The sequence below is a fragment of the Electrona antarctica genome, assembly GCF_951216825.1.
Source record: "Electrona antarctica genome assembly, chromosome: 20".
Classification (NCBI taxonomy): Eukaryota; Metazoa; Chordata; class Actinopteri; order Myctophiformes; family Myctophidae; genus Electrona; species Electrona antarctica.
Genome location: NC_136801.1, coordinates 33,224,257 through 33,248,982, shown reverse-complemented (window position 1 = coordinate 33,248,982; position 24,726 = coordinate 33,224,257). Strand labels below are relative to the sequence as shown.

Sequence of the window (24,726 nt, the reverse complement as noted above, 5' to 3'; positions counted from 1 at the left end):
AATCTGGCGATCTGTAGAGTGGGAAGGCCGGGGCTTTATAGGCTGGAGGTGATGAGCTGATGGCAGGCAGGAGCGTAGATTGGAGAGAATGAAGGGACTGGAAACAGGTGAGCCAAGTGGTAAATGGAGCCAAGCCTACGCCCACACACACACACCCACACATAGCACAGACACTGACAAGACAGAGACAGACAAGAAAAACACAGTCCTGCCTGGGACTGTGACAGTGCCCCCCCCTCAACGAACGCCTCCAGGAGTTCCACCAGGCTTGTCAGGGTGTTGCTGATGGTAAACGGTGATTAGGGATGGATCCAGAATGAAGCGACGTGGCACCCAACATCTCTCCTCAGGACCATAGCCCTCCCAATATACCAGGTACTGGAATCCCTTGCCTCTGCGACGCACGTCTAGCAACCGCCGGACGGTGTACACTGGATGGTCGTCAATGATACGGGGGGAGGAGGGGGCGCATCCGGAGGAGACAGTGGACTCGTCAACACCGGTTTCAACAGAGAGACATGGAAGGTGGGGTGGATCTTCATGTGACGAGGGAGCCTGAGCTTGACAGTCGAAGGGTTGATGATGGAGAGCACCTCATAAGGACCCACATAACGGGGGGAGAGCTTCCTTGAATCAGTCTTCAGGGGGAGGTCCCTAGCAGATAGCCACACACGCTGACCTGGCTGGTACGTAGGGGCTGGGGTCCGATGGCGATCGGCAAACCGTCTGTTCCGTTCCACGGAACTGAGCAAGGCAGCTCGTGCATCCTTCCACACCTTGCGACAGCGTCGTAGGTGAGCCTGAACCGATGGGACGGCGATGTCATCCTCCTCGGCTGGAAAGAGAGGTGGCTGGTACCCCAGAGACCCCTCAAATGGAGACTTGCCCGTGGCAGCACAGGTCAGAGAATTGTGGGCGTATTCGATCCACAGCAGGTGGGTGCTCCAGGAGGAGGGATTCTTGGCCGCCACACAACGCAGTGCAGCTTCCAGGTCCTGGTTGGCTCGCTCTGTCTGTCCGTTAGTTTGTGGATGGTAACCAGAAGATAGACTCACAGATGCTCCGAGGGCACGACAGAAAGCTCTCCATACATGTGAGATGAACTGGGGACCCCTGTCGGAAACAATATCCAAAGGGACGCCATGGAGCCGAAAGACATGGTAAGCAAGGAGGTCAGCTGTTTCAAGCGATGTGGGCAGTTTAGGGAGGGCCACAAAATGCACAGCCTTAGAGAACCTGTCCACAATAGAATGACCGTGTTGCCTTGGGATGGAGGAAGGCCCGTGACGAAGTCCAAAGCCATGTGCGACCAGGGTCGACTAGGGACAGGCAGAGAACGGAGCAAACCAGCAGGCGGCTGATGAGAGGCTTTCCCACGAGCGCACACAGCACAAGCAGACACAAATGCACGGGTGTCACGGGCCATGGAGGGCCACCAGAAGTGCCGTTTGAGGAGAGACAGAGTGCGGCCGACCCCTGGATGGCAGGCAAAGCGGGAAGCATGTGCCCAGAGGAGGACCCGTGAGCGAACAGACTCGGGGACGAAGAGACGGTTCACGGGTCCGTTGCCTGGATCCGGTTGGACCCGTTGAGCCTCTCGCACCAGTGACTCGATATCCCACATCACAGCTGCCACCACACAGGAAGAGGGAAGGATCGACTCCGGCTGGCCAGTGGATTCTTCAGCGGAGAACTGGCGTGACAGGGAATCCGGCTTCAAGTTACGAGAACCAGGGCGGTAAGTCAGGGTGAAGCGGAACCGACCAAAATACAGGGCCCATCGAGCCTGGCGGGAGTAGAGGCGTTTCGCAGACTGGATGTAAGCAAGATTCTTATGGTCTGTCCACACAATGAACGGATGTTCAGCACCCTCTAGCCAGTGCCTCCATTCCTCCAAGGCGAGCTTCACAGCCAACAGCTCCCTGTTCCCCACATCATAGTTGCGCTCAGCAGAGTTCAAAGGATAAGAATAGAAGGCACAGGGATGGAGCTTCCCATCTGTAGCGGACCTCTGGGACAGGATTGCCCCCACCCCGGTGTCTGAAGCGTCGACTTCTACGACAAACTGACGGGATGAGTCTGGGTGGACGAGAACCGGTGCCGTGGTGAACCGCCTCTTCAACTCCTTAAACGCAGCCTCAGCCTCCGCGTTCCAGGAAAAAGGAGTCAACGAGGATGTCAGCTTGTTAAGGGGTCCTGCAACACTGCTATAATTTCTGATGAACCTTCTGTAGAAGTTGGCAAAACCAAGGAAACGTTGAAGTTGCTTTAAAGATGCGGGTCGAGGCCAGTTCTCCACTGCCTGCACCTTCTCAGGGTCCGCCTTCACCTGGCCATTCTCGACAATGAACCTGAGGAATGTGATAGACTGGACATGGAATTCACACTTCTCCGCTTTAACAAAGAGCTGGTTCTCCAAAAGACGCTGCAACACTTGCCGGACATGCACCACGTGTTCCTCATGGTTGCGGGAGTAGATCAAGATGTCATCTAGATAAACAAACAGTACGGTTGATTAGGTCACGGAGGAAATCATTGACCAGTGCTTGGAATACACCTGGAGCATTGGTGTCCAAACGGCATGACAAGATATTCAAAATGGCCGATGGGTGTCTTAAAGGCGGTTTTCCACTCATCTTCAGCCCGGATACGAACAAGATGGTATGCATTACGCAGGTCTAACTTGGAAAAAATAGTTGCCTGGGCTCAAAAGCGGATGCAAGCAATGGTAATGGATATTTGTTTTTAACAGGGATGTCATTGAGGCCTCGATAGTCAATGCAGGGGCGTAATGAACCATCCTTCTTACCCACAAAGAAGAATCCAGCACCAACTGGGGAAGAAGAGGGCCGAATGATGCCAGCTGCCAATGACTCGTGGATGTATTTCTCCATGCTCTCTCTCTCTGGGCGAGACAGGTTGTAGAGACGACTAGTAGGCAGTGGGGCTCCTTCATGCAGGTCGATGGCACAGTCATACGGCGGTGCGGTGGTAATGACAGGGCACGTTGCTTACTGAAAACCTCTCCAAGGTTATGGTACTCAGCAGGGACACCAGACCGGAGCTGGCACCCTCGGATGGTGAACGAGCAGACCGTAAGCAGGTTGAGAGACAATTATGGACTCCAGCTCGCCACCTTGCCTGCCGCCCAGTCAATATGTGGATTGTGTAGTTGTAGCCATGGCTGACCTAGGACGATAGGTACATTAGGAGAGGAAATTACATAGAACTGAATTTGTTCATGATGATTACCAGACACAAGGAGGTGGACGGGTTCGGTACGGTGAGTCACACGGGCCAGAGGATTGCCATTGAGAGCATTAGCTTGCATAGGTGAGGCGAGTGGTTCTAGTGAAATGCCCAACTGGGAGACTACAGACGTATCTAGGAAGCTTTTGTCTGCCCCTGAATCAAGAAGAGCAAGCAGTGACAATGACTGAGTATGCAAACTAAGAGTGGCATGAAATTGCATACGGGATCGGGTTTTGGGGGAATATGAAACATGACTCACCAGAACCCCCACTGCTACTGATGAGCCATCTCTTTTGGCCGCGTAGGACATGTGGCAATGTGGTGGTTCGGCTGGCCACAGTAAAAGCACACCCCCATCTTCCTTCGGCGGAGGCGTTCATCTGGCGTGAGATGGGCCCGGCCCAATTGCATAGGTTCCTCACTGGAAGACTCAGCAGGAGGAGGAGGACGTCCAAACTCAGCAGGCGGGGCTCTGTAGTTTCCTCCGACAGAGGGCGCTGTAGGACTGGGTGGAGAGGGTTCTGCCTGCCACTGAGCCATCTGGTCCGACATCTTGATGGCAGTGGTTATTGCCTCATCCAGGGAAGGCTGTTCCTTCCTCAAGGCCATCTCTCTGCCAACGCTGCGGGTGAGCCCACTCTGAAAGGCGGTGAGCAGTGCCGGCTCATTCCACCCTGACTCAATCGCTAAAGCTCTGAACTCACTGGCAAACTCTCTCACCGATCGCCTGCCCTGCCGAAGTCTCAACAGTTGTTGACCAGCCTGCTGTCCTCTAATCGGATGATCATAAATACGCTTTAACTCAGCAATGAACAGGGCAAAAGTCTGAACAGCAGGTGAACCCTGCTCATGTAAAGCATTAAAATAGCTGAGAGGAGGTCCCTCCAATAGGCTGGCTACATAAGCAATTCTAGCTGCCTCGTAAGTGAATCGAGAAGGCTGAGCATTGAAAATTAGCTGGATTTGAGTAACAAACTCACGACAAGTATTTGGATTACCAGAGTACTTTGCAGGTGGAGGAATATGGGGCTCTGCAGCATGAGCGACTGGAAGCATGGGGGCAGCAGCGTCAGCAGCAGGTGGTTGAGGTGGTGGTGCGCCGCTGATGGCAGTCAGTTGGTTTGAGATCTCAGCCACGCTATCCATGAGAGACTTTAACATTTGCTCGTGATTTCCCAAACACTGCCCCTGTTTAACAATGGCCTCCTTAACTCTGTCCAAGTCTGCTGGGTCCATTCTGGCCAGATTGTTCTGTCACGGTACCAAGAACTGGCGGACCCAAATGCAGACACAGACAAAAGTTCGACAGTTCAAGGGTGTTTATTTAAACAAACTGGCAGGCAGGCAGAGCAGGGCAAGATGCAAACAGGCAGGTCAGTGCATGGGCTGGCAGGCAGGCAGGCAGGAGGCAGGCAGGTGTGGTCTGAGGAGGAGGAGAGGAGAGCGGTGAGTACAGGCAGAATGCAAACTAAAGCACTAGAACACACAAGGAAAACTGAAGTTCACTGGGAACAAACACTGGTATACTGGCTAGGAGTGTCTACTACCACTGTGGTTGATTCAACAATCTGGCGATCTGTAGAGTGGGAAGGCCGGGGCTTTATAGGCTGGAGGTGATGAGCTGATGGCAGGCAGGAGCGTAGATTGGAGAGAATGAAGGGACTGGAAACAGGTGAGCCAAGTGGTAAATGGAGCCAAGCCTACGCCCACACACACACCCACACATAGCACAGACACTGACAACACAGAGACAGACAAGAAAAACACAGTCCTGCCTGGGACTGTGACAACAGCCAGTTTCTGGAGAAAATGGAATTAATGTGGCCGCAAAAGCCTTGAAACTACATATGAAGGCAATGTCGCTGCTAATATACGTCATGCCCAGCTGTCAACGCGTTCCTGAGATTCCTCGTTGACGTAAGCTCAGCTGGTGGTGACTCGACACGTACTAACCACGAAACATTAAATATCAATGAAATAAACGTAATTAATATTCAGTTTCTGTTGTGCGACGGGCAGATGCAGCCGTCCACCTATCCGGAAATGTAGTCTCTGGGTTGTTTGGCTCGTTTCTAACGCTTATTTTGTTACTCTTTGGGTATATTTGTTCAGTCGATGCTTCATATCCATATGAGTGAAAAGGCCGGGGTGATCGGTTTATTTTTCAAACACAGTTCTTATATGAGGCGATCTAAAATCCCCCTATGGAGATTACAATGCAAATAAAAAATACACGAACCTGGGGACTGACGCCCTCTACTGACAGTGACGTCAGGACTTCGGTGCTCTATGTTATCACACGTAAAGATGAAATTACCTACCTAGGTTCCATCCTGGAGGCTAATCTTTCCAGTGATAAAATGGCCACCAACGTAATCAAAAAAGTCAACCAAAGAACAAGATTCCTTTACAGGATCTCCTCACTGGTCAACAAAAACACCTTGAAGACCTTAACAGGAGCCCTCGTACAAGGTTTCTTTGACTATGCATGCACCTCCTGGTACCACAGCACCTCAAAGGCCCTTACAACTAGGCTCCAGACTTCCCAAAACAAACTGGTCAGGCTCCTACTTGGCCTCACCCCCCGAACCCACCTCACCCCTGCCCACTTTGACATGCTGGAATGGCACAGAAACCCATGTACCTGTCTAGATACTTCCTTAACGTTAACAAAGTCCACACCCACAACACCAGATGAAGTGCAACGAACCATGTACAACGCAGATTCGGCACAAACAAGGGACTAAATTATTTTCGCTCCTATGCCACTAAAATGTGGAACGCCCTACTAACAGTCATTAAGACATGCGAATCCCTTGACTCCTTCAAAACCGCTCTCAAAGGGCACCTACGGACGGCTGCAATTCGAAACTGGGCCCTGTAAAATCTGAATCCCCCACCGACCGCCCACCCCTTTCCCTCTCACTGTATATGTTTCTTTTCCCTTTTTACCCCCCTTATGATGAATTCCTGTTCTGTTCTATGACTATGTAGAAGTGTCTATTTGTACGTCTCTAAATGTTTTGATGAATTGAACAAGGTGGACCCTCTTCTAAACAAGTGTAATGCTTAATTGGGTCGTCCACTCACAGTTAACAGTCTTTGTATTGAGTTTGTGCTTGAAATGTACTGTAATTCTGCAAACTGTTAATAAATATTTCAATCAATCAATCAAACCTCCTATCCTATGCCCCCTCCATCAGGACGTATCAGGTCAGAAGAATGCGGTCTCTTACACATTCCACCACCAAAAAAGAGGCTCAGGGGCGACCGCGGCTGTCGCAGCCCCTACACTTTGGAACATCATTCCCCTTGCTGTTAGGACTGCTCCCTCCGTTGAGTCTTTTAAATCACGACTTAAAACCTTTTTATATTCACAAGCCTTTGAATCCCCCTCATGATCCTGCACTTTTATATTTTATATTATTTTTGCTTTAATTGCCTGTTGTTTCATTGACTGTCTTATATTATATTTCTGCATTGTATTTTACTGTATTGTATTGTACTGTATTGCTCTTTTTGATATGTTGAAGCACTTTGGTACAATGAGAGTTGTTTTTAAATGTGCTATATAAATTAATTTGATTTGATCTGATCTGATTTGATTTGATTTGACATAACAGGACTTTGATATGAAAGCATTGTTGACGTATGTAAAGCCCTGCCTCTTCTTCTGCCTCTGCCTTGCTAGGGTGTTGATGTGTGTTGAAGGTGTGATCGATGATGTTATGGCCTACGTTGGCTCAGGGGATGGCCTAACACTGTGTATAAAAATTAGCAACAGGACAAAGTGTGCAGAGGAGGAGAGGAGGTGCAGTCATGAACGCTTCTGTAGTTATACAACTGATTCCATATGTGTACTTGTGCTTGATGTTGTTCTCTTCATTCTCTCCTTTGTCTTCCTCACCTTCCTCTTCTTGTGAGTTACAGGCACCGTTTAAATTCAACAGAATTTACAAGGCTGGGGACTTTATTCTGGGTGGCTTGTTTTCAATCCAATTCTCCTCTGCCTTCCCTGAGCTGTCTTTCACCTCCAAGCAACAGGATCTCATTTGCTATGGGTGAGTATCACACGTAAAAAAGCAAGCAAGAGAACATTGTTTTAATATAGGCCTATAGCATCATAGGATTATTTGATGTAGTTCTACAAAGATAAATTGTCAGGGTTACTGTGGAACTTTGTCTGTTAGATTTGACATTCCCGGGTTCAGAATGGCCCAGACCATGGCTTTTGCCATTACTGAGATCAACAGAAACCCCAGCCTGCTACCCAACGTGACTCTGGGATACAGTATCTATGATAATTGTTTCAGACTTGGAGTAGCATTCCGTTCAGCTTTGTCATTGGTCAGTGGGAGAGAAGAACAATTTCAACTGAATGAGAGCTGTGTTGGCTCCCCTCCAGTGCTTGGAATAGTGGGTGACTCTTCCTCAACACGTTCAATTGCCATCTCTAGTGTATTAGGTTTGTACAGAGTGTCCTTGGTAAGTTTTCTTCTTTCACCATGACCATTTTAATTGGCTATTCTTTTTGGCTATTTTAGTTTATTATAAATTATATATTATATAATGATAAACAGTGTAGTCTTTCTACAGCCTGATAAAGAAAACAATATGTACTTGTTACAGAGCATGTAAGTGGAGCTGGCAGACTTTGAATGGAGCATGGGGGGCAGTAGATTGCCACATTGTATATTGTTATACAATGTAACCTTTTAACCTTTCAACTAGTTTTCTAATACATTTGTTTTTACTTCTGTTCTGTAAAGCGACTTTGGATACCTTGAAGCGCTATATAAATCGTATATATTATTATTATTATGTTATTGCGTTGTCTTATGAAAAAGGATAATCTTTGTGTTTTTTCGTAACAAAGTATAACCTAGTGATTGATTAGGGGTTAACAACACACCATGCAAGTTTTAACAAACCTTGCATGTTGTGTTTTTAGCCTTGTGTAGCGATGGTGATATCACTGCGTGGCAATATGCATTGCAAAGGCAGATGGTAAATGGTGCATTTATATAGCGCCTTTATCCAAGGCGCTTTACATAGATTGTGCATTACATTCACCCATTCACACACACATTCATACACCGATTGCGGCGGAAGCCATGCAAGGTACCAACCAGCACATCGGGAGCAATTTGGGGTTCAGTGTCTTGCCCAAGGACACTTCAACATGTAGACAGGAGGAGCCGGGATTCGAACCGCCGACCCATGGATCATTGGACGACCTGCTCTACCTCTTGAACCACAGTCGCCAGATGAAGGCTGGCTACGCAAGGCTATAGTGTGTTTTGTTGTGAGTGCTGAAGTGTTCGTATACGTGTTTGTCAAAATACGGCATTGTGTTTCTGAACCAGGCCTCCTGATGGCTAAAGCTGCCTCTGTGTGTTCGCAGCACACAATGCAGTCCCTTCTTTATCCCTTTTTTCTTTTTTTTGTGTGATTGAAAATGTGAACCGAGCGGAGGGAAATCAAGCTGAGTGGTGGTGGTGAGCGATGTTGAGCATTTTAGCGTGGGATTGAGCAGGGAAAGTGAGTGTAGAGTTTCACCCTGCTCTGTTCCACTGACGTGCTCTGCTTGTTAGGGGGAAATTATGTAAGGCATACATGGGCAACTGGCGGCCCGGGGGCCACATGCGGCCCCCATCCCCAACTTAATGTGGCCCTAATATTGGAATACTGATAAAGTATATTATTTCATTTCTGTTATAATTCCAATGATGCAAACATGACCGGCTTTAATTACTTTAGTCTAAAATATCTTTCAGGATTCCAATTCCAAAATAGCACAAAAAAAAAATCAGGATTTAAATTAAACTATTAAATAGCTGATCTACAACCTCAAAACGCGTTGCACTGCGACGCGTTTTGAGCTTGTAGATCGTCTGTTTTTGCTACGACCGTTATATGCAATGTAAACACCTCCGCTGTCGCGTCAGTGGTTAATCAGCCTGAAGGTGATTTATCTATAAACAATGACCACTCAGCCATACATTATCCCGCTTATTACACGGCTACTTAATACATAAATTAATACATGGACCCAAAACAAAACATAACGACTCATATTTCCTTGCTTACGGTAATGAAAGTATTCCCATAAGTGTCGCGCTGGCCGGCGTCTGCCCAGCTGCAGCACAGTCGGAAAACAAGGAAGTGAATTGATCAAATAGAATCCATTTTCGGGTACTGCACCTTCTATTTCTCGCTGAAATGTTTTCAAAAACCTTTTTGAGAGCAATGTTTTTCTGTAAAGGACACTGTGTGTGTGTTTACATCATGGCTGTCATGTTGGAAACAGCAGTAAATCAGCGGAACACAGCAGGTGCTCCGAGGGTTTGTTTTGGCATCGGTGTGTTATAGAGCGGAGCAGTCATTATCCAGAAATAACAGACCGATGAATTCGGCGATTGACCAATCAGAATCAAGCATTCAACCAAGCCGTGTAATAAATAATTATATTACCGTATAGGTATATTACAGAATATATCTTTTGTGTATTTTCAGGTAAGTTACTATTCCACGTGCTCCTGTCTGAGTGACCGGAAAAAGTTCCCATCTTTCTTTAGAACAATCCCAAGTGATGCCTTCCAGGTGAACTTCTACAGACAAAACATCTGTTGGTATCAAGTAGTACACATCACTTCCCTTTATTGATATTGCATATCGCCTCTCATTTCTTTGTGTATAATACTGCTGGAGCTGAAGGGTTAGGTTTAGGGTCAGCATCAAAAGAAAATGAATGTGGGTTATACGCAGGAGATTCACTGATTTTACACTACAGTATGTGCATAATCAAACTAAGCAGGTCTTATCCCACCATTCTTTATCCATCAGGTCCAAGCTATGCTCCAAATTATAAAGCGGTTTGGGTGGACCTGGGCAGGACTGCTATTTAATAATGATGCCTATGGCCGAAATGCTGCCCAGTCATTCCAGTCTGACCTGGCCCAGTCTGGTTTTGGTTGTCTGGCGTACGTGGAGGTTCTGCCCTGGGACCACGACCCAGCTGAACTTCAGAGAATTGTCACTGTGATGAGGACATCCACAGCTCGTGTGGTCATTGCATTTGAATATGGGAGCAATATGGTTCATCTCATGGAGGAGGTTGTGGGAAAGCAATTTAACCACTTTCTAAATAAATTAAAATAATAATAATAATAATAATAATAATAACTAGAAAGGTCGCAAATTTTGAAAAAAGTGTGGTTGCTGCAGTCGCTTACATAGGCCCGTCCCACTAATATTGTCAGCCAATTACAATGTCACGTTTTGTTATGGACAAAAGGGCCATTAAAATTACATTTTGGACAGGTGTATTTAATACCTTTTCATACAAGAATATTGATTCTAAGCCACTGATTGCATTGTACGGTGTAGTCCTACAGGAGTCACCAATAACAACTCCAAGCTGACGCATTTACTACTTAATGTAGACCTTTATTAATCCCACAGGGTAAATTCTGTGCTAAGTCTTCTGCCCCTCAAGGGATTTCATGTCTTTATAAACGATTGTAAAACTTAGATTGGTTACGTAACCAACAACAGCCAATTAGCTAATACAAACGTTATGCAAAGCTCGGCCAATCACAGCGGAAGTTAGATTACTCCGGAATAGTCTGTTTGCCCAAAGGGCAACCAGACTATTGGAGACAGGTGGTGGAGACAGACAGACAGACAGACAGACAGACAGACAGACAGACAGACAGACAGACAGACAGACAGACAGACAGACAGACAGACAGACAGACAGACAGACAGACTTTTTAATACTTTTCATTTGAATTCGTTCAATATTTTGTGAATCAACACACAGACATGTGTGTTGATTCAGGGTGTTCTTAAATAAAAGTTCACTATATATGCTATACAATTCTTTCATATTGCCATACATAACATACTGTGTGGAAGTGTGGGGAAACACATATAAAACAAATACTAAATAAATATTTATCCTCCAAAAAAGAGCAATACGAATTGTAAATGAAACTGTCTACAGAGAACCAACAAATCAACTCTTTATCAATTTAAAAGCATTAAAATTCAAAGATCTGGTTGACATGAAAACAGTCCAAATAACGTATAAAGCACAAAACAAATTATTACCAAACAACATCCAGAGGTTGTTCCAGAAGAGAGAGATTCATTATGATCTGAGAGGGGTATGTATGTTTAATCAGCCGTTAGTGAGGACCAATGCAAAATACCACTGTGTTTCAGTGAAAGGGATAATAGGTGAAATAGGATAGAATAGCTGGGTAAAGTGTGTACGCATACGTTTTTGTGAGTGTATAAATGTATGTCCTCTTGACTGTCTTGTACAGTATATGCTTGACTATTTATTTTTTATTTATTTTTTTGATACACAAAGAAGGGGTAGGACCCGATAAGTTTTTAACTAAACTTCTTCCTATCCCTTTTTCGAACATAAACTATAAGGATATTAGATATCCCTTGTTTTATTTCTTGTTTTATTATTATTTTAAATCTAGTTCTTCCTTTATTTCCATTGCCTGTTCTTTTATGTTTTAATGTTCGAAATAAATAAATAAATGAAAAAAATAAATAATAATGATTTATATACCGTATAGGTGGTAAAGCAGAATGTGACAGGTCTGCAATGGATGGCCAGTGAGGCCTGGACAACATATCCTAAGCTCCTGACTCTAGACTTCATGCCGTACCTGGGAGGCACCCTGGGCATTGCCATCCGTCGTGGAGAGATACCAGGTCTAAAGGACTTCTTGTTAAAAATCCATCCCAACAATGGCCATGACAACAGCCTTGGCAATACCATAGTGAGTCTTTCGTTTCATTTTTTAAACCCATTATGTACGTACGGGATCCCCTTTTGTAACTATACCTTTCAGGACGGGAAACCCCTTTGGGTTAGTTGTTGCTATGTACAGTATATTGCAAAATATATTTTTCTTTTCATTTTGAATTCATATTTGATGAAAACGTAGTTCAGGATTTAGAAGGCCTTTTTAGAATAGGCCTCAGTCCTAAATGGGTTAAGTTGCAATTTTGTGTTCATTCACAAGCTTTGTGCTTTAGTTTAGAGATTTATGCTTTAAGTTTTCACTGTGTTTCTTCAGATGAGGCGGTTTTGGGAGCACACATTTCAGTGTAATTTCCCCCCCCTTCCGTCAGAGTGGGTGGATGCTGGTGGAAGGGTGTGTACAGGACAAGAGGACCTAGCAACAGCAGAAACCGCACTTTTGGATGTATCTGACCTCAGGCCAGAGTACAATGTGTACAAGGCTGTGTATGCTCTGGCCCATGCCATCCATGACATGTTGCAATGTGTGCCAGGAAAAGGGCCTTTTATTGGGCACAGCTGTGCCGGTTTGCGGACAATACAGTCATGGCAGGTGTAATGTCACTCATTTCACAGGTTACATGTTTCTAGTTGGGTTCAAATTTAGACTAATAATGATTTAGGTTTGGCTGGTGTCTGGGCCAATCTGATTATATATACAATTTGGATCAGGTCAACAGCAAAAGGCCAAAGGGTGTACACAAAAGATTGCTAAAGACACTTGTCATGATGGGGCGGAATAATTATGAGCCTGTAGTAGTTATTAAATTGTTAGTTTTAGTTGTTTATTTCACTCAGTGGACAGTTGTGATTATTACCCATAAACCTGATATGCAGTGGTGTCTGAATAATTTCAAGTACAAATTGTACATCAAAATCTATTTCCCTTGTCTATGTACATTGTGCAAGTAATATTTTGAGCAGCTGCTCAAAACACACTTTTATAGTCAATTGCTCTTCATAACTCTGCTCATCACCATGTCTAGCTTGTATATTACCTGGAAAGGATCAACTTCTCTACACCATTTGGTGATCACTTATCGTTTGATGAGAATGGTGATGCTTTACCAATCTATGATGTCATGAACTGGGTGTGGCTCCCTGATGGAAGCACAAAAGTTCACAATGTAGGTGTGGTCAAGAAGTTAGCATCTGCAGGTGAAGAACTCATCCTGGATGAAGACAGAATCTTCTGGAACTTTGAATCTAAAAAGGTCACTTCAGCTTTCTATAGCTAATGCTGAGCTGGTGTGAATGTAATTCAGTTTGTACAAAAATATATCATTCTTAATTTCCTCTGTAGCCACCTCAGTCAGTGTGCAGTGAGAGCTGTTCCCCCGGAACCCGTGTGGCCAGAATTAAAGGGGAACCTATCTGCTGCTTTGACTGCATTGCTTGTTCTGAGGGAGAGATCAGCAATGAGACTGGTTGGTTTACACCATGTAGTAATGTACAGTATCTTTAGGACAATACTGTACTTGTATGTCCCTTTAACCTTGTCATCTTTGTTAGACTCTACAGAGTGTACCAGTTGTCCAGAGGACTTCTGGTCCAGTCCCCAGCGTGACCACTGTGTTCCTAAGAGCCTGGAGTTCCTCTCCTACCATGAGGCTCTTGGTATCTCCTTGACAATCATCTCATTGCTGGGCACACTTATCTGTGCCATTGTACTGGGAATCTTCATCTATCATCGAAGCACACCCATGGTGCGCGCCAATAACTCTGAACTTAGCTTCCTTCTCTTGTTTTCACTCATACTTTGTTTTTTGTGCTCACTTCTGTTCATTGGCCGTCCCAGGCTCTGGACTTGTCAGCTGAGGCATGCAGCATTTGGGATCAGCTTTGTGCTGTGTGTCTCGTGTATCCTGGTAAAGACTATGGTGGTTTTGGCTGTATTCAAGGCCTCCAAGCCTGGGGGTACAGACATTATGAAGTGGTTTGGTGCTATACAGCAGAGAGGAACAGTTCTGGCTCTTACTTCCATCCAGGCAGCAATCTGCATAGCCTGGCTTGTGTCTGCCTCACCAGCTCCTCATAAAAACACACACTATCACAGTGATAAGATAGTCTATGAGTGTGTGGTGGGATCAACAGTTGGATTTGCAGTGCTATTAGGTTATATTGGTTTACTGGCAATCCTCAGCTTCCTCCTAGCATTCATGGCAAGAAATCTTCCAGACAACTTCAATGAAGCCAAGTTAATCACCTTCAGCATGTTGATCTTCTGTGCCGTGTGGATAGCCTTCATCCCAGCATATATAAGCTCTCCAGGCAAATATGCAGATGTAGTGGAGGTTTTTGCTATTTTAGCATCTAGCTTTGGAATTTTGGTGTCACTGTTTGGACCAAAGTGTTATATAATCCTTTTGAAACCTGAGAGAAACACTAAGAAGTCCATCATGGGTCGAGGTGACACCAAGCCATAGAACCATGAATTCAATACAATTAAACAATTGAGTTGAATAAATACATGGAGGAGACTCCTGTTACTGAACAATATCAGAACCTACTTAGTTAGTACTTATTATAACCAAAGACAATAATACCCTGCCTTTAAAGTCTATTCTGTTTAATATTATATTTAAAAAATATATATTGAAATTATGAAAAAATATGAAAAATCACACCCGTGTGAAGTGAGGGGCGCTTTACCAACCCTTATCGTCTTACATCATCGCGATATCAGAACATAATGTCATATGCCGAATTTCTCAGTGACAGACAAAACAAACATTAAACTCTGTTCATTGTTAATGGCGTTTTTAACCTGTATATAGGAGGGGCTAGAGCCCCTCAACAATGTCATGGTATATGAAGAATATTTGATGAACCACACTGACCATGTTTTCTGTTATTTCACATTCATGGGACAGTTTTAATTAAGTGCAAGCTTCATGCTGTTTATATAGTTGGTTTCAGTTGTTGACCATCTGCTTAAACATTATGTCATGACTAGTGATGGGAGATTAATCGGCAAACACATCGTTATCGGCCAATTCTAGTTGTTTTTAGATTAATCAGCATCGGTGCAATTAATTAATCAGACCGATTAATTAATCGGTCCGATTAATCGGTCTTTACAGATAAACAAGCCCAAAGTAACAGCTTGAACAAAACTACAAGCTCACAATATAAATATATAGGTATTTAGTGTTAAATCTGGCTTGCCTAAGCCTGCAGTGCTGCAGATACCCTACATGTATTTTTCAGAATGGACAAAATTATTATAATACAGAATGAGATCATATCGACATTGGTAATATCGGTTATCGGCCATAACAGCAATTCATTATATCGGATATCGATATTGGCCAAAATGTCTCATCGGCACATCCCTAGTCATGACACCTAGGCTAGGGTCTCAGCAGGCCTTCCAGGATGAACCTGGCCAATGTTGATCTATCACTCAGGCTATTTCAAAAGCTGCAGGTTAAGGTGTCAATCATGTGGGTATCCTTGCAAATAATTGTAAATAACTGTTTTGTGCATGTACCTATATATTCTGACTCAATGTAAGGATCGTGTTCAGTTGGGCTGGCCACCACGGTGGTCAGCCATCCAGGCTCCTGCTCCAGGATACTGCTGTATTCTGTACTCTGCAAATAAAACCGAACTCCGAAACATCTCTCTGCCTGGCCTGCGCCTCTTCATCGGTGTGCCTGAGTCTCTTGGTCTGTCTTCTGCTTCAGAACTTCTCCGTTTCAGTTTAAGTATTTTTGAGTCTGTTAATACACTCTCCTGGTTAAAATATACATCATAAAGTAAAACTGATTAAAACTACTTTTATTGGGTTCACACTCACAGAAATATGCACTTGCACTTTTAAAACAGTGCACTTTAATGAAATGTTGTGTTCTCAAAGAGTTGGGTAATAAATGAGTTTTCTATGTGACTTATTCGGCCACCGACGCGGCCGTTCCACTGATAGAATTGTAAAACTAGGCCGTTCGACTGATAGAATTGTAAAATGCAGCCGTTTGACTGATAGAATTGTAAAATGCAGCCGTTCGATTGATAGAATTGTAAAACTAGGCCGTTCGACTGATAGAATTGTAAAACGCAGCCGTTCGACTGATAGAATTGTAAAACGCGGCCGTTTGACTGACAGAATTGTAAAACGCAGCCGTTCGACTGATAGAATTGTAAAACGCGGCCGTTTGACTGACAGAATTGTAAAACGCGTCCGTTCGACTGATAGAAGTTTAAAACTAGGCCGTTGGACTGATAGAATTGTAAAACTAGGCCGTTCGACTGATATAATTGTAAAACGCGGCCATTCCACTGATAGAATTGTAAAACGCATCCGTTCGATTGATGGAATTGTAAAACTAGAAAACACTCTGTCGAGCTGCCAACTTGCACCTAGCACACAATACATGGCCTACTTGTGCGCAAGCAGAGAGCGCAAGTACTGCTACTATAACTAATGTCTATTACAACTGCTGTTCTAAATCCTTTAGACCCGTTATTGACCTTATACCCACCTTGAAACGTACCTTAGTTACGTCACCATCAACAGCCAATAAGGGACCACCATTCTTATCCCGACATACAGTACATACACATTTAGTCTTAGTTTTAGTCATCATAGCTTAGTTTTCATGTAGTTTTTATTTCATTTTCGCCAGTGGAAAAAGGTAGTTGACGGACATTTTTCGTCTTAGTTTTAGTCGACGAAAACAACACATTCAAAATACGAAAAGTATTTTATGACGCTATGCCCTGCGCAGATGGGCGTTGCGTGGCAACGGTTTATGACGCTATGCCCTGCGCAGATGGGCGTTGCGTGGCAGCGGTTTATGCCGCTATGCCCTGCGCAGATAGGCGTCGCCCTGCGGAGATGGGTGTCGCCCTACGCAGATGGGCGTCGCGTGGCAACAGTTTATGTCACGCGTGACGTCACACCAGACATCTGCTCAGCCTATATTGGGTGTTCCTCATCTATAGCGCCGAAAAGCTGTACAAGTTAAACCCCTCATGCTGAAGCCCTTTATCATCGGCAACAAACAAGCTGCTTGTTCAGAGCTTTACATATAACTGTAGTATCATGATCTCCACACTTTATGATAATAATATAAATCAATAACCATCCAGTCAAATCACATTGACACACAACTACAGGCCGGCCAATCAAGGGGCAGAGACATTATCGCAGCTGCGTCATATAAACAATACAGGACAATACAAAAGGCAATCAGGTTTGAACACGTTGACGCCGCAGTGCAACCGTTTCCGTAAAATACAGTTACTTAAGAGTAATAATGAATTAAAATCATATATATTAAAGTTTGAATTGACGTCCAAATAGATAAAGAACCATACACTCCCCCCGCACCCCCCACGCCCCCCCCCCCCATCCGTTTCCTAGCATGTTTGAACGATGAACCGAAAGAAGGACAAAGGATGGGAAAGCCCCCGTCATTTCCAGCTCAGCCACCAGGTGGTGTGTATCAGCAGCGTCAACTTCCAGAAGAGGTCGGTGACGGGCCACGTGGAGCTGACCCTGGTGCCGACCGGCGACCTGGCGCGCATCCGCCTCAACTGCAAGCAGTGCAGCATCCACGGGGTCCACGTCAACGACACGGAGGCCCGGTTCAGCTACAGCGACCCCACGTTGGAGGTGTGCCGCCCCGACGACGCCAAGCAGCGCAGCCTCGGCAACTTCACGGCCGCCTGTGCGGCCGCCGTGAGCGCCGTGGATCCCGACGGTGGGGACGGAGGACGCGGAGAGCTGGACATCGAGGTCCCGACTGCGTCGCAGTCCGACGTCCTCCGGAAGCAACAACAGCAACAGGACGACGCTGGCAATGATCCGAAGGCGCTGAAGGTGCGCGTGGACTTTCACCTGGACCGGCCCAAGGGCGGACTCCACTTTGTCATTCCCGGCAGCGGCGATGGAAGCATGGCCGACAGAGCGGCTCACATGTTCTCTGTTGGACACCAGGCCCGGCTCTGGTTCCCCTGCGTGGACTCCTACTCGGAGCTGTGCACCTGGAGGCTGGAGTTCACCGTAGATGCGTGCATGACGGCCGTGTCGTGCGGGGACCTGCTGGAGACCGTCTACACGCAGGACATGAGCCGGAAGACCTTCCGCTATGCGCTCTCCGTGCCCACGGCCGCGCCCAACATCTCACTGGCCGTGGGGCCCTTCCAGATCCTCGCGGACCCCCGTGTGCACGGGGTGACTCACTTCTGCCTGCCGCGGCTGCTGCCGCTTCTCCGGCACTCGGTGGCGTTCCTGCGCGACGCCTTCGACTTCTACGAGGAGATCCTGTCGTGCCGCTACCCGTACGGCAGCTTCAAGACAGTGTTCGTGGACGAGGCGTACGCGCAGGCGTCCTCGTACGCGTCCATGAGCGTGCTCAGCACCAACCTGCTGCACGGCGCCGCCATCATCGACCAGAGCCCGCTGACGCGTCGCTGTCTGGCGCGGGCGCTGGCGCGGCAGTTCTTCGGCTGCTTCATCTCCGGGGCGTCCTGGGCCGACCGGTGGGTGCCGGAGGGCATCTCGGGCTACGTCTTTGGCCTCTACCTGAAGAAGGCCTTCGGAGTCAACGAGTACCGACACTGGGTCAAGGAGGAGCTGGACAAGCTCGTGGAGTACGAGCTGAGGACGGGAGACGCCGTCGCGCTGCACCCGACCCTCGGCGGAGGCACGGAGAAGAGCAACCTGAACGCGATGCAGTCGTCTCACCTCCACTTCGCCGTCCGGCGGCCCCACGCACTGTCCTGGGAGTACCGCAAGATGTTCCGACGCAAGACCCACCTGCTGATGAGGCTGATCGAGAAGCACGTCAGCATGGAGTTCATGCTGCAGGTCGTCGGCAAGCTTCTCAGCCTGGCCGGCACGGCGGCCACTGCGTCCGCGCAGCAGAAGCACCAGACGATGACTCTTCGCGGGGCGCCACCGGCGTGGAGCCAGATGCTCGTCTCCACCGACGGGTTCCTCAAGCTGATCTCCAACGTCTCGGGCAAAGACGTCGCCCCGCTCATCGGGCAGTGGGTGGACCAGAGCGCCGCTGTCTTCCTGGGAAGCTTCGCCTTCAACCGCAAGAGGAACGTGCTGGAGCTGGAGATCCGGCAGGACGGAGCCCGTCGGCGCTACGTGGGTCCCGTCAAGGTCACAGTGCAGGAGCTGGATGGCTCGTTCGACCACACGCTGCAGCTGGAGGAGAAAAGTGGCGCGCGCCTCGACATCCCGTGCCACTCCAAGAGCCGGCGCAACAAGAAGAAGAAGATCCCGCTGGTGAGCGGCGAGGAGGTGGACATGGACCTCTCGGCCATGGACGCCGACTCGCCGCTGCTGTGGGTGCGCGTGGACCCGGACATGTGCCTGCTGCGGCGCGTGCGGCTGGAGCAGGCCGACTTCATGTGGCAGTACCAGCTGCGCTTCGAAAGGGACGCCGTGGCGCAGGAGGAGGCCGCGGCAGCCCTGGAGGCATTCCCCACGCCGGCGTCCGCGCGGGCGCTGGTCGACGCACTGGTCGACGAGCAGTGCTTCTACAGGGTCCGCATGCAGGCCTGCTTCCGCCTCGCCCAGATCGGCAACGCCGCGGCGGCGGGCGCGGGGCCGCAGCAGGGCCTCCTCCGCTCCCATTTCGCTGCCATGTTCTGCTGCAAGGCGTGTCCCGGCATCGTCAGAACCAACGACTTCAGCAACTTCCAGAGCTACTTCCTGCAGAAGACCATGCCGGCCGCCATGGCGCTGCTACGTGACACCCGCGAGAACGTCTGTCCCAAGGACGTCCTCGGCTTCGTCGTCGCCCTGATCAAGTACAACGACAACCGGAAGAACGCCTTCTCGGATGGCTACTACCGCGCAGACCTGGTCGATGCGCTGGCCAACTCCCTGACCCCTCCGGCATCATCGGTGGCCTCCTCCTCCAGCGGTGTCGAGGACAAGGCGCAGCAGCCGACGACGACAACGACGGCGGACGGGCTGAGCGTGGACGCTCGCCTCGTCCTGGAGGAGATCACCAGCTTCCTCAACATGGAGAAGCTGCTGCCCAGCTTCAGGAACGCCGTCACCGTGCGCTGCCTGAGGGCCATCCGTCGGCTCCAGAGGAGCGGTCACGTTCCCAGCGACCCGTCGATCTTCGCGTCCTACGCCGAGTATGGACACTTTGTGGACGTCCGCGTCGCTGCGCTGGAGGCGCTGGTGGACTACGCGAGGGCGGAGCGGAGCCAGGCGGAGCTTGCGCGGCTCCTCGACGTGGCCCAGAGCGATCCGGTCCACTACGTCAGGCACAAGGTGCTCGGCGCGCTGGCAGATAACCCACCCTTCACCACGGCGGCGGTCTCGTCGCCTCTCCGCGACGAGGCCCTGGTCGAGCGGCTGTGGACGCTGATGAACTCCGGCACCTCCCACGACTGGCGGCTGCGCTGCGACGCCGTGACCCTCTATCGCGCCCTGTTTGGCGAGACGCGCCCGTCCTGCCTGCCTTCCTCCTCCTCCTCCCCGGAGCCGGGGGGCCCGGAGGTTCAACAGCTGGACGACCGCAGAGAGACGCACGCCGCTGCGCTCGAGTCCGAGCCGGGGGTCAACGACGCCGTGGCACACACTCCCGAAGGAGCGGACGCTCGCACCGCTACGGACAAGGAGCCAGACCCCCCAATCCCCCGAGCAGGAGTCGACGGCGTGCGGAAACCCCGGCCCCCGCGGCGCTCGAGGAGGAAGGCGGACGCCGCTCCTCTGGACTCTCCCCCGGAGGAGGACAGAGACAGAGAGGAGAATCGTAAGCACAGACGCGTCAGCAAAGACAAACAGGACAGAGACAAGTGTAAGGAGGAGGAACATGAGAGCAAAGACAAACAGGACAGAGACACATGTAAGGAGGAAGAACATGACAGCAGAGAGAAGGAAGACAGAGACACGCATAAGAAGGAAAAACGTAAGCGCAAACACGAGGACAGCGATACGTTGACCGCGAGGAACAAGGAGAGCCACAAATACGAGGAGGACGTTCCTCTGGACTGTCCCCCGGAGCCGGAGGCGGGACAACAGGCGTTACAGCAGCGGGCCGATGAGGGCGATAGCAGAGGAGGGCGCCGCCGCCTCAAGATCCAATACACCGTGATGGAAGAGGACGTCGTCGGTGTGGAAACGGACAGCCAAGCATTTGATCAGAGTCTCCATTCCGATTCCGATGACGTCGACCCACTGGAGACCCCCTCAACACCAGGTAAAGAACCGCCGTCGACGATCGAATGGCCTGTGCTTTCCACGCCCACCATGCCCGTGCATTGCGCGCCCGCCACGCCCGTGCATTCTGTGCCCGCCACACCCACGCCATTCTTCTCCAAGGAGACTACTTCCCCCCTCCACCACCTCCACGAGCACAAGAGGAAGAGGAAGGAGACGCGGGAGAAACGCAAACACAAGCATGAGAGAAAGGCCACGGATAAGGACAGGGAGAGTGAGAGAAAGGCCACGGATAAGCACAGGGAGAGTGAGAGAAAGGCCAAGGATGAGGACAGGGAGACGAACGAGAACTCAAAACGCAAACACAAACATAAAGAGATGGACACAGAGAGGTTTACTGTACAGAAGGAGAAACGCAAGCGCAAACACAAGCACGCGCACAAGCGCAAAGAGAAGGACACAGAGAGGGATGCTGTGAAGGAGGAGAAACGCAAGCGTCGGAGCAAAGAGGAGAGAGGAGAGACGTCTACTGATAAGGAGAATCACAAGGAGAAGGACAGAGACAGATACAAAGACGGGAACGCTCACGAGAGCAAATCGGAGAGAGACAGATTAAAGAGGTATAATAAAGATAAACACAAGAACAAGCACGAGAGCAAAGAGGTCATCGAGATGACGCAGAAGGACGCACGCAATGTCCACAACAAGCATGACAGCAAGAGGGAAAGAGACAGAGGAGGGTGTAAGGAGAAAGACAAACACACTCACGAGGGTAAGAAGGAGAAAGACAGGGACAGGGATAAGGGCAAAAACAAGCACGAGATCAATGATGACAGCGATACGCGAACATTAAAGGACAAGCACAGACATGACAGCAAGAAGGAGAGAGGTGGAGACAGGGATAAGGAGAGAGTCAAGGACACTCAGGAGAGTAAGAAGGAGAAGGATAGAGACAGAGATATGGAAAAACACAAGCACACTCAAGAGAGTAAGAAGGAGAACGATAGAGACAGAGATAAGGACAAACACAAGCACACTCAAGAGAATAAGACAGAGAAAGACAGGGATAAGGAGAGACACAAGCGCAAGCGTGACAGTAAGGAGGACAGCGACACCGTGAGGAAGAGGGCGAAACACGAGAATTACAGCAAGGAGAAGGAGAGAGACAGAGAAAGAGACAGCTACAAGAAGAAAGACGACGACGGTGAAACACATACCGCAAGACACAAGCGTGATAAGCGGGAGGACAGAGACAGGTGTGAGGATAATCGTAAGCACCGACGCGAGAGCAAAGACACGCGTAAGGAGGAGAAACATGAGAGCAGAGAGATGGAAGACAGAGACGCGCGTAAGGAGGAGAGACATGAGAGCAGAGAGATGGAAGACACGCATAAGAGGGAGAAACGTAAGCGCAGACACGAGGAGGAGAGCGAGACTTTTACCGTGAGGAACAAGGAGAGACACAAACACAAGAAAAAGCGTGAGAGCCGTGACGATCACAAGGACCGGGAGAGGCGTCAGGAGGACACATTTGACACCAAGGACACATCCAAACACGACAGGAAGGACACATCCAAACACGACACGAAGGACACATCCAAACACACGCACAAGAAGAAGAGCGAGGGCAAGAGGAGGAAGGACAGGGAAAGGTACACGCTGAACCTTGAACCTTGAACTCCCGTCACGTGCATTTCCCCCCAATCACTACGCTCGTTTCATTCACGGAGAATGTAAACAGAATATTTACAAAGTTTCCACACCGTTTCCTTGGGCGGTGCTTCCACAAAATGCTTGCATACTTCAGTTTGGACACTCAACCGGATAGGTCTTGCCCAGCATGGTCTCTTCTGCATTGGTCGAGGATAGCTCAGGGTGGGGACAAAATAAAAGACTTTCCCCAGCTCTTAATGTGTCTGGTTTTCAAGATACTAAAAGGAGCAGTGCCCAGGTGCCTGTGGAACTAATTCTCCAGACTAGAGTATGCTCATATATGTCCAGAACTTGAGGTTTGGGGGGTAGACGGACCAGTCTGGTCAGATGGAGATGAAGTCCATGGCAGACATCAACCCTTCCTCCTGGTGACAAGATTATTATAGAGTCATTAACTCTGATGAAGACAACATAAATGTTAGTCTTTTTCTTGTACTAGCACCTAATAAAATAAATGTCTGTGCTCCTCCAGTGTCCTCTCCTCCTTCTGCAACTATTGTCCTTGTTCCTGTGATGCACCGGACCAGCCGTTCCAGGCTTCAGGCGCGTTGGTAGACTCTCTTTCTTCCCTATAGTTAAACTAAGGAGAGAGAGAAGCTCTTGTGTTGGTAAAGGCCTGGCTCTTTAGTGTCATTCAACTCTCAGTCCAGATATATGGATTCTCTGCATTATTATAATATAATAAGAATTGGAGTGGCAAATTACTTATACAAGATTTGTTTAGAATCTCTTTGGAGACACAGAATGACATATAAACACGTCTCTGGCTAGTATTTGGCTTAGTTAAACAAATCAAGGTAATTTGGAACTCCAATTCTTATTTTACTATAACCTCAAAGAGTCAGTTGGCAAGGAGGTTACATTTCTAAGAGCTGGCATTGTAGAAAAGTATTGGGTTAATCTTTGTCCTTGGTTGGATTTTCCCATTCTCTGTTCTGTTTTTGAGGGGTGCTAGCACCTCATATGTCCAGCTTTGAGGGTGTGTGTAAACACAAACATTGAATGCCATTGACAATGAATGGCCAGCTTTAAGACAAAATATTGGATGCAAATTGTGATTGGCTGGAATATGATGATGTATGATGATAAGAGCGCCCCTCAAATGGGTATGATTTTTAGAGAACTATTCCTTTGCATGGTGATATGGAAGAACATCCTGTTACAGAGTCACTGTCCTCTCCACATCCCTCTATGGAGCTCCAAGATGAAACTGGTGGTCTGAGGATAGAAGGATCCATCTCTGCGTCGTTCTCACAGCTTACCCTCACTGAACCAAATTCCATGTTTAGAGATCAAGACAGGTGTCAGAGCAAAGCCCTCCCACGGCGTAAATTATGTTGCACTACTGGACAAAACACAGACAATTACACCTGATATCATTGTTGTGGAAAACGAGGAAAGCTATACAAGTTCCACTGCAACCAAGCAGGGCTGTTCCAATGCACCGTGACCGGCGGCCTGGTGTTTAAGATGGAGATGTGACTTACTGGACAGTCCCATGGCGCCGAAGCCTGCAGGTCCACTAATTGACATAAAAGGCTCTCATAGTCCGGCAGTCGGGGGTGTGGAGCGGGAAATTCGGTATAGTTTTTTTTTTATTGGCCTATAATATTGTCTATACATTCATGAATCCACTTGCTGACCGGCTGTCTGCATTGAGCAACTTGTTTTATAGCGGGTTTATATGTGACCATACCATTAACATCCTATATAAGGCAGACATGTCAAAAATGACAAAATTTCACCATGCTTCAATAGTACCATGTGATATGTCAAACTAGGGGTTTTT

General features: G+C 48.1%; 2 protein-coding genes across 2 annotated transcripts; both read left to right on the top strand.

Moving 5' to 3' along the window:
* Positions 1-6,474: 6,474 nt before the first annotated feature.
* On the top strand, positions 6,475-14,508 carry LOC306913256 (extracellular calcium-sensing receptor-like; the record flags this gene model as incomplete). The annotated part of the gene is made up of 9 exons (XM_079489847.1): positions 6,475-6,569; positions 7,443-7,737; positions 9,769-9,855; positions 10,099-10,368; positions 11,853-12,059; positions 12,360-12,635; positions 13,069-13,296; positions 13,386-13,509; positions 13,595-14,508. The coding sequence occupies 9 exons, from the start codon at positions 6,475-6,477 to the stop codon at positions 14,506-14,508; spliced, it is 2,496 nt and encodes an 831-aa protein (XP_079345973.1).
* A 2,954-nt stretch (positions 14,509-17,462) lies between these two features.
* Positions 17,463-22,901, top strand: LOC306913255 (transcription initiation factor TFIID subunit 2-like; the record flags this gene model as incomplete). The annotated part of the gene is made up of 1 exon (XM_079489846.1): positions 17,463-22,901. The coding sequence occupies one exon, from the start codon at positions 17,463-17,465 to the stop codon at positions 22,899-22,901; it is 5,439 nt and encodes a 1,812-aa protein (XP_079345972.1).
* Between the last annotated feature and the right edge of the window lie 1,825 nt (positions 22,902-24,726).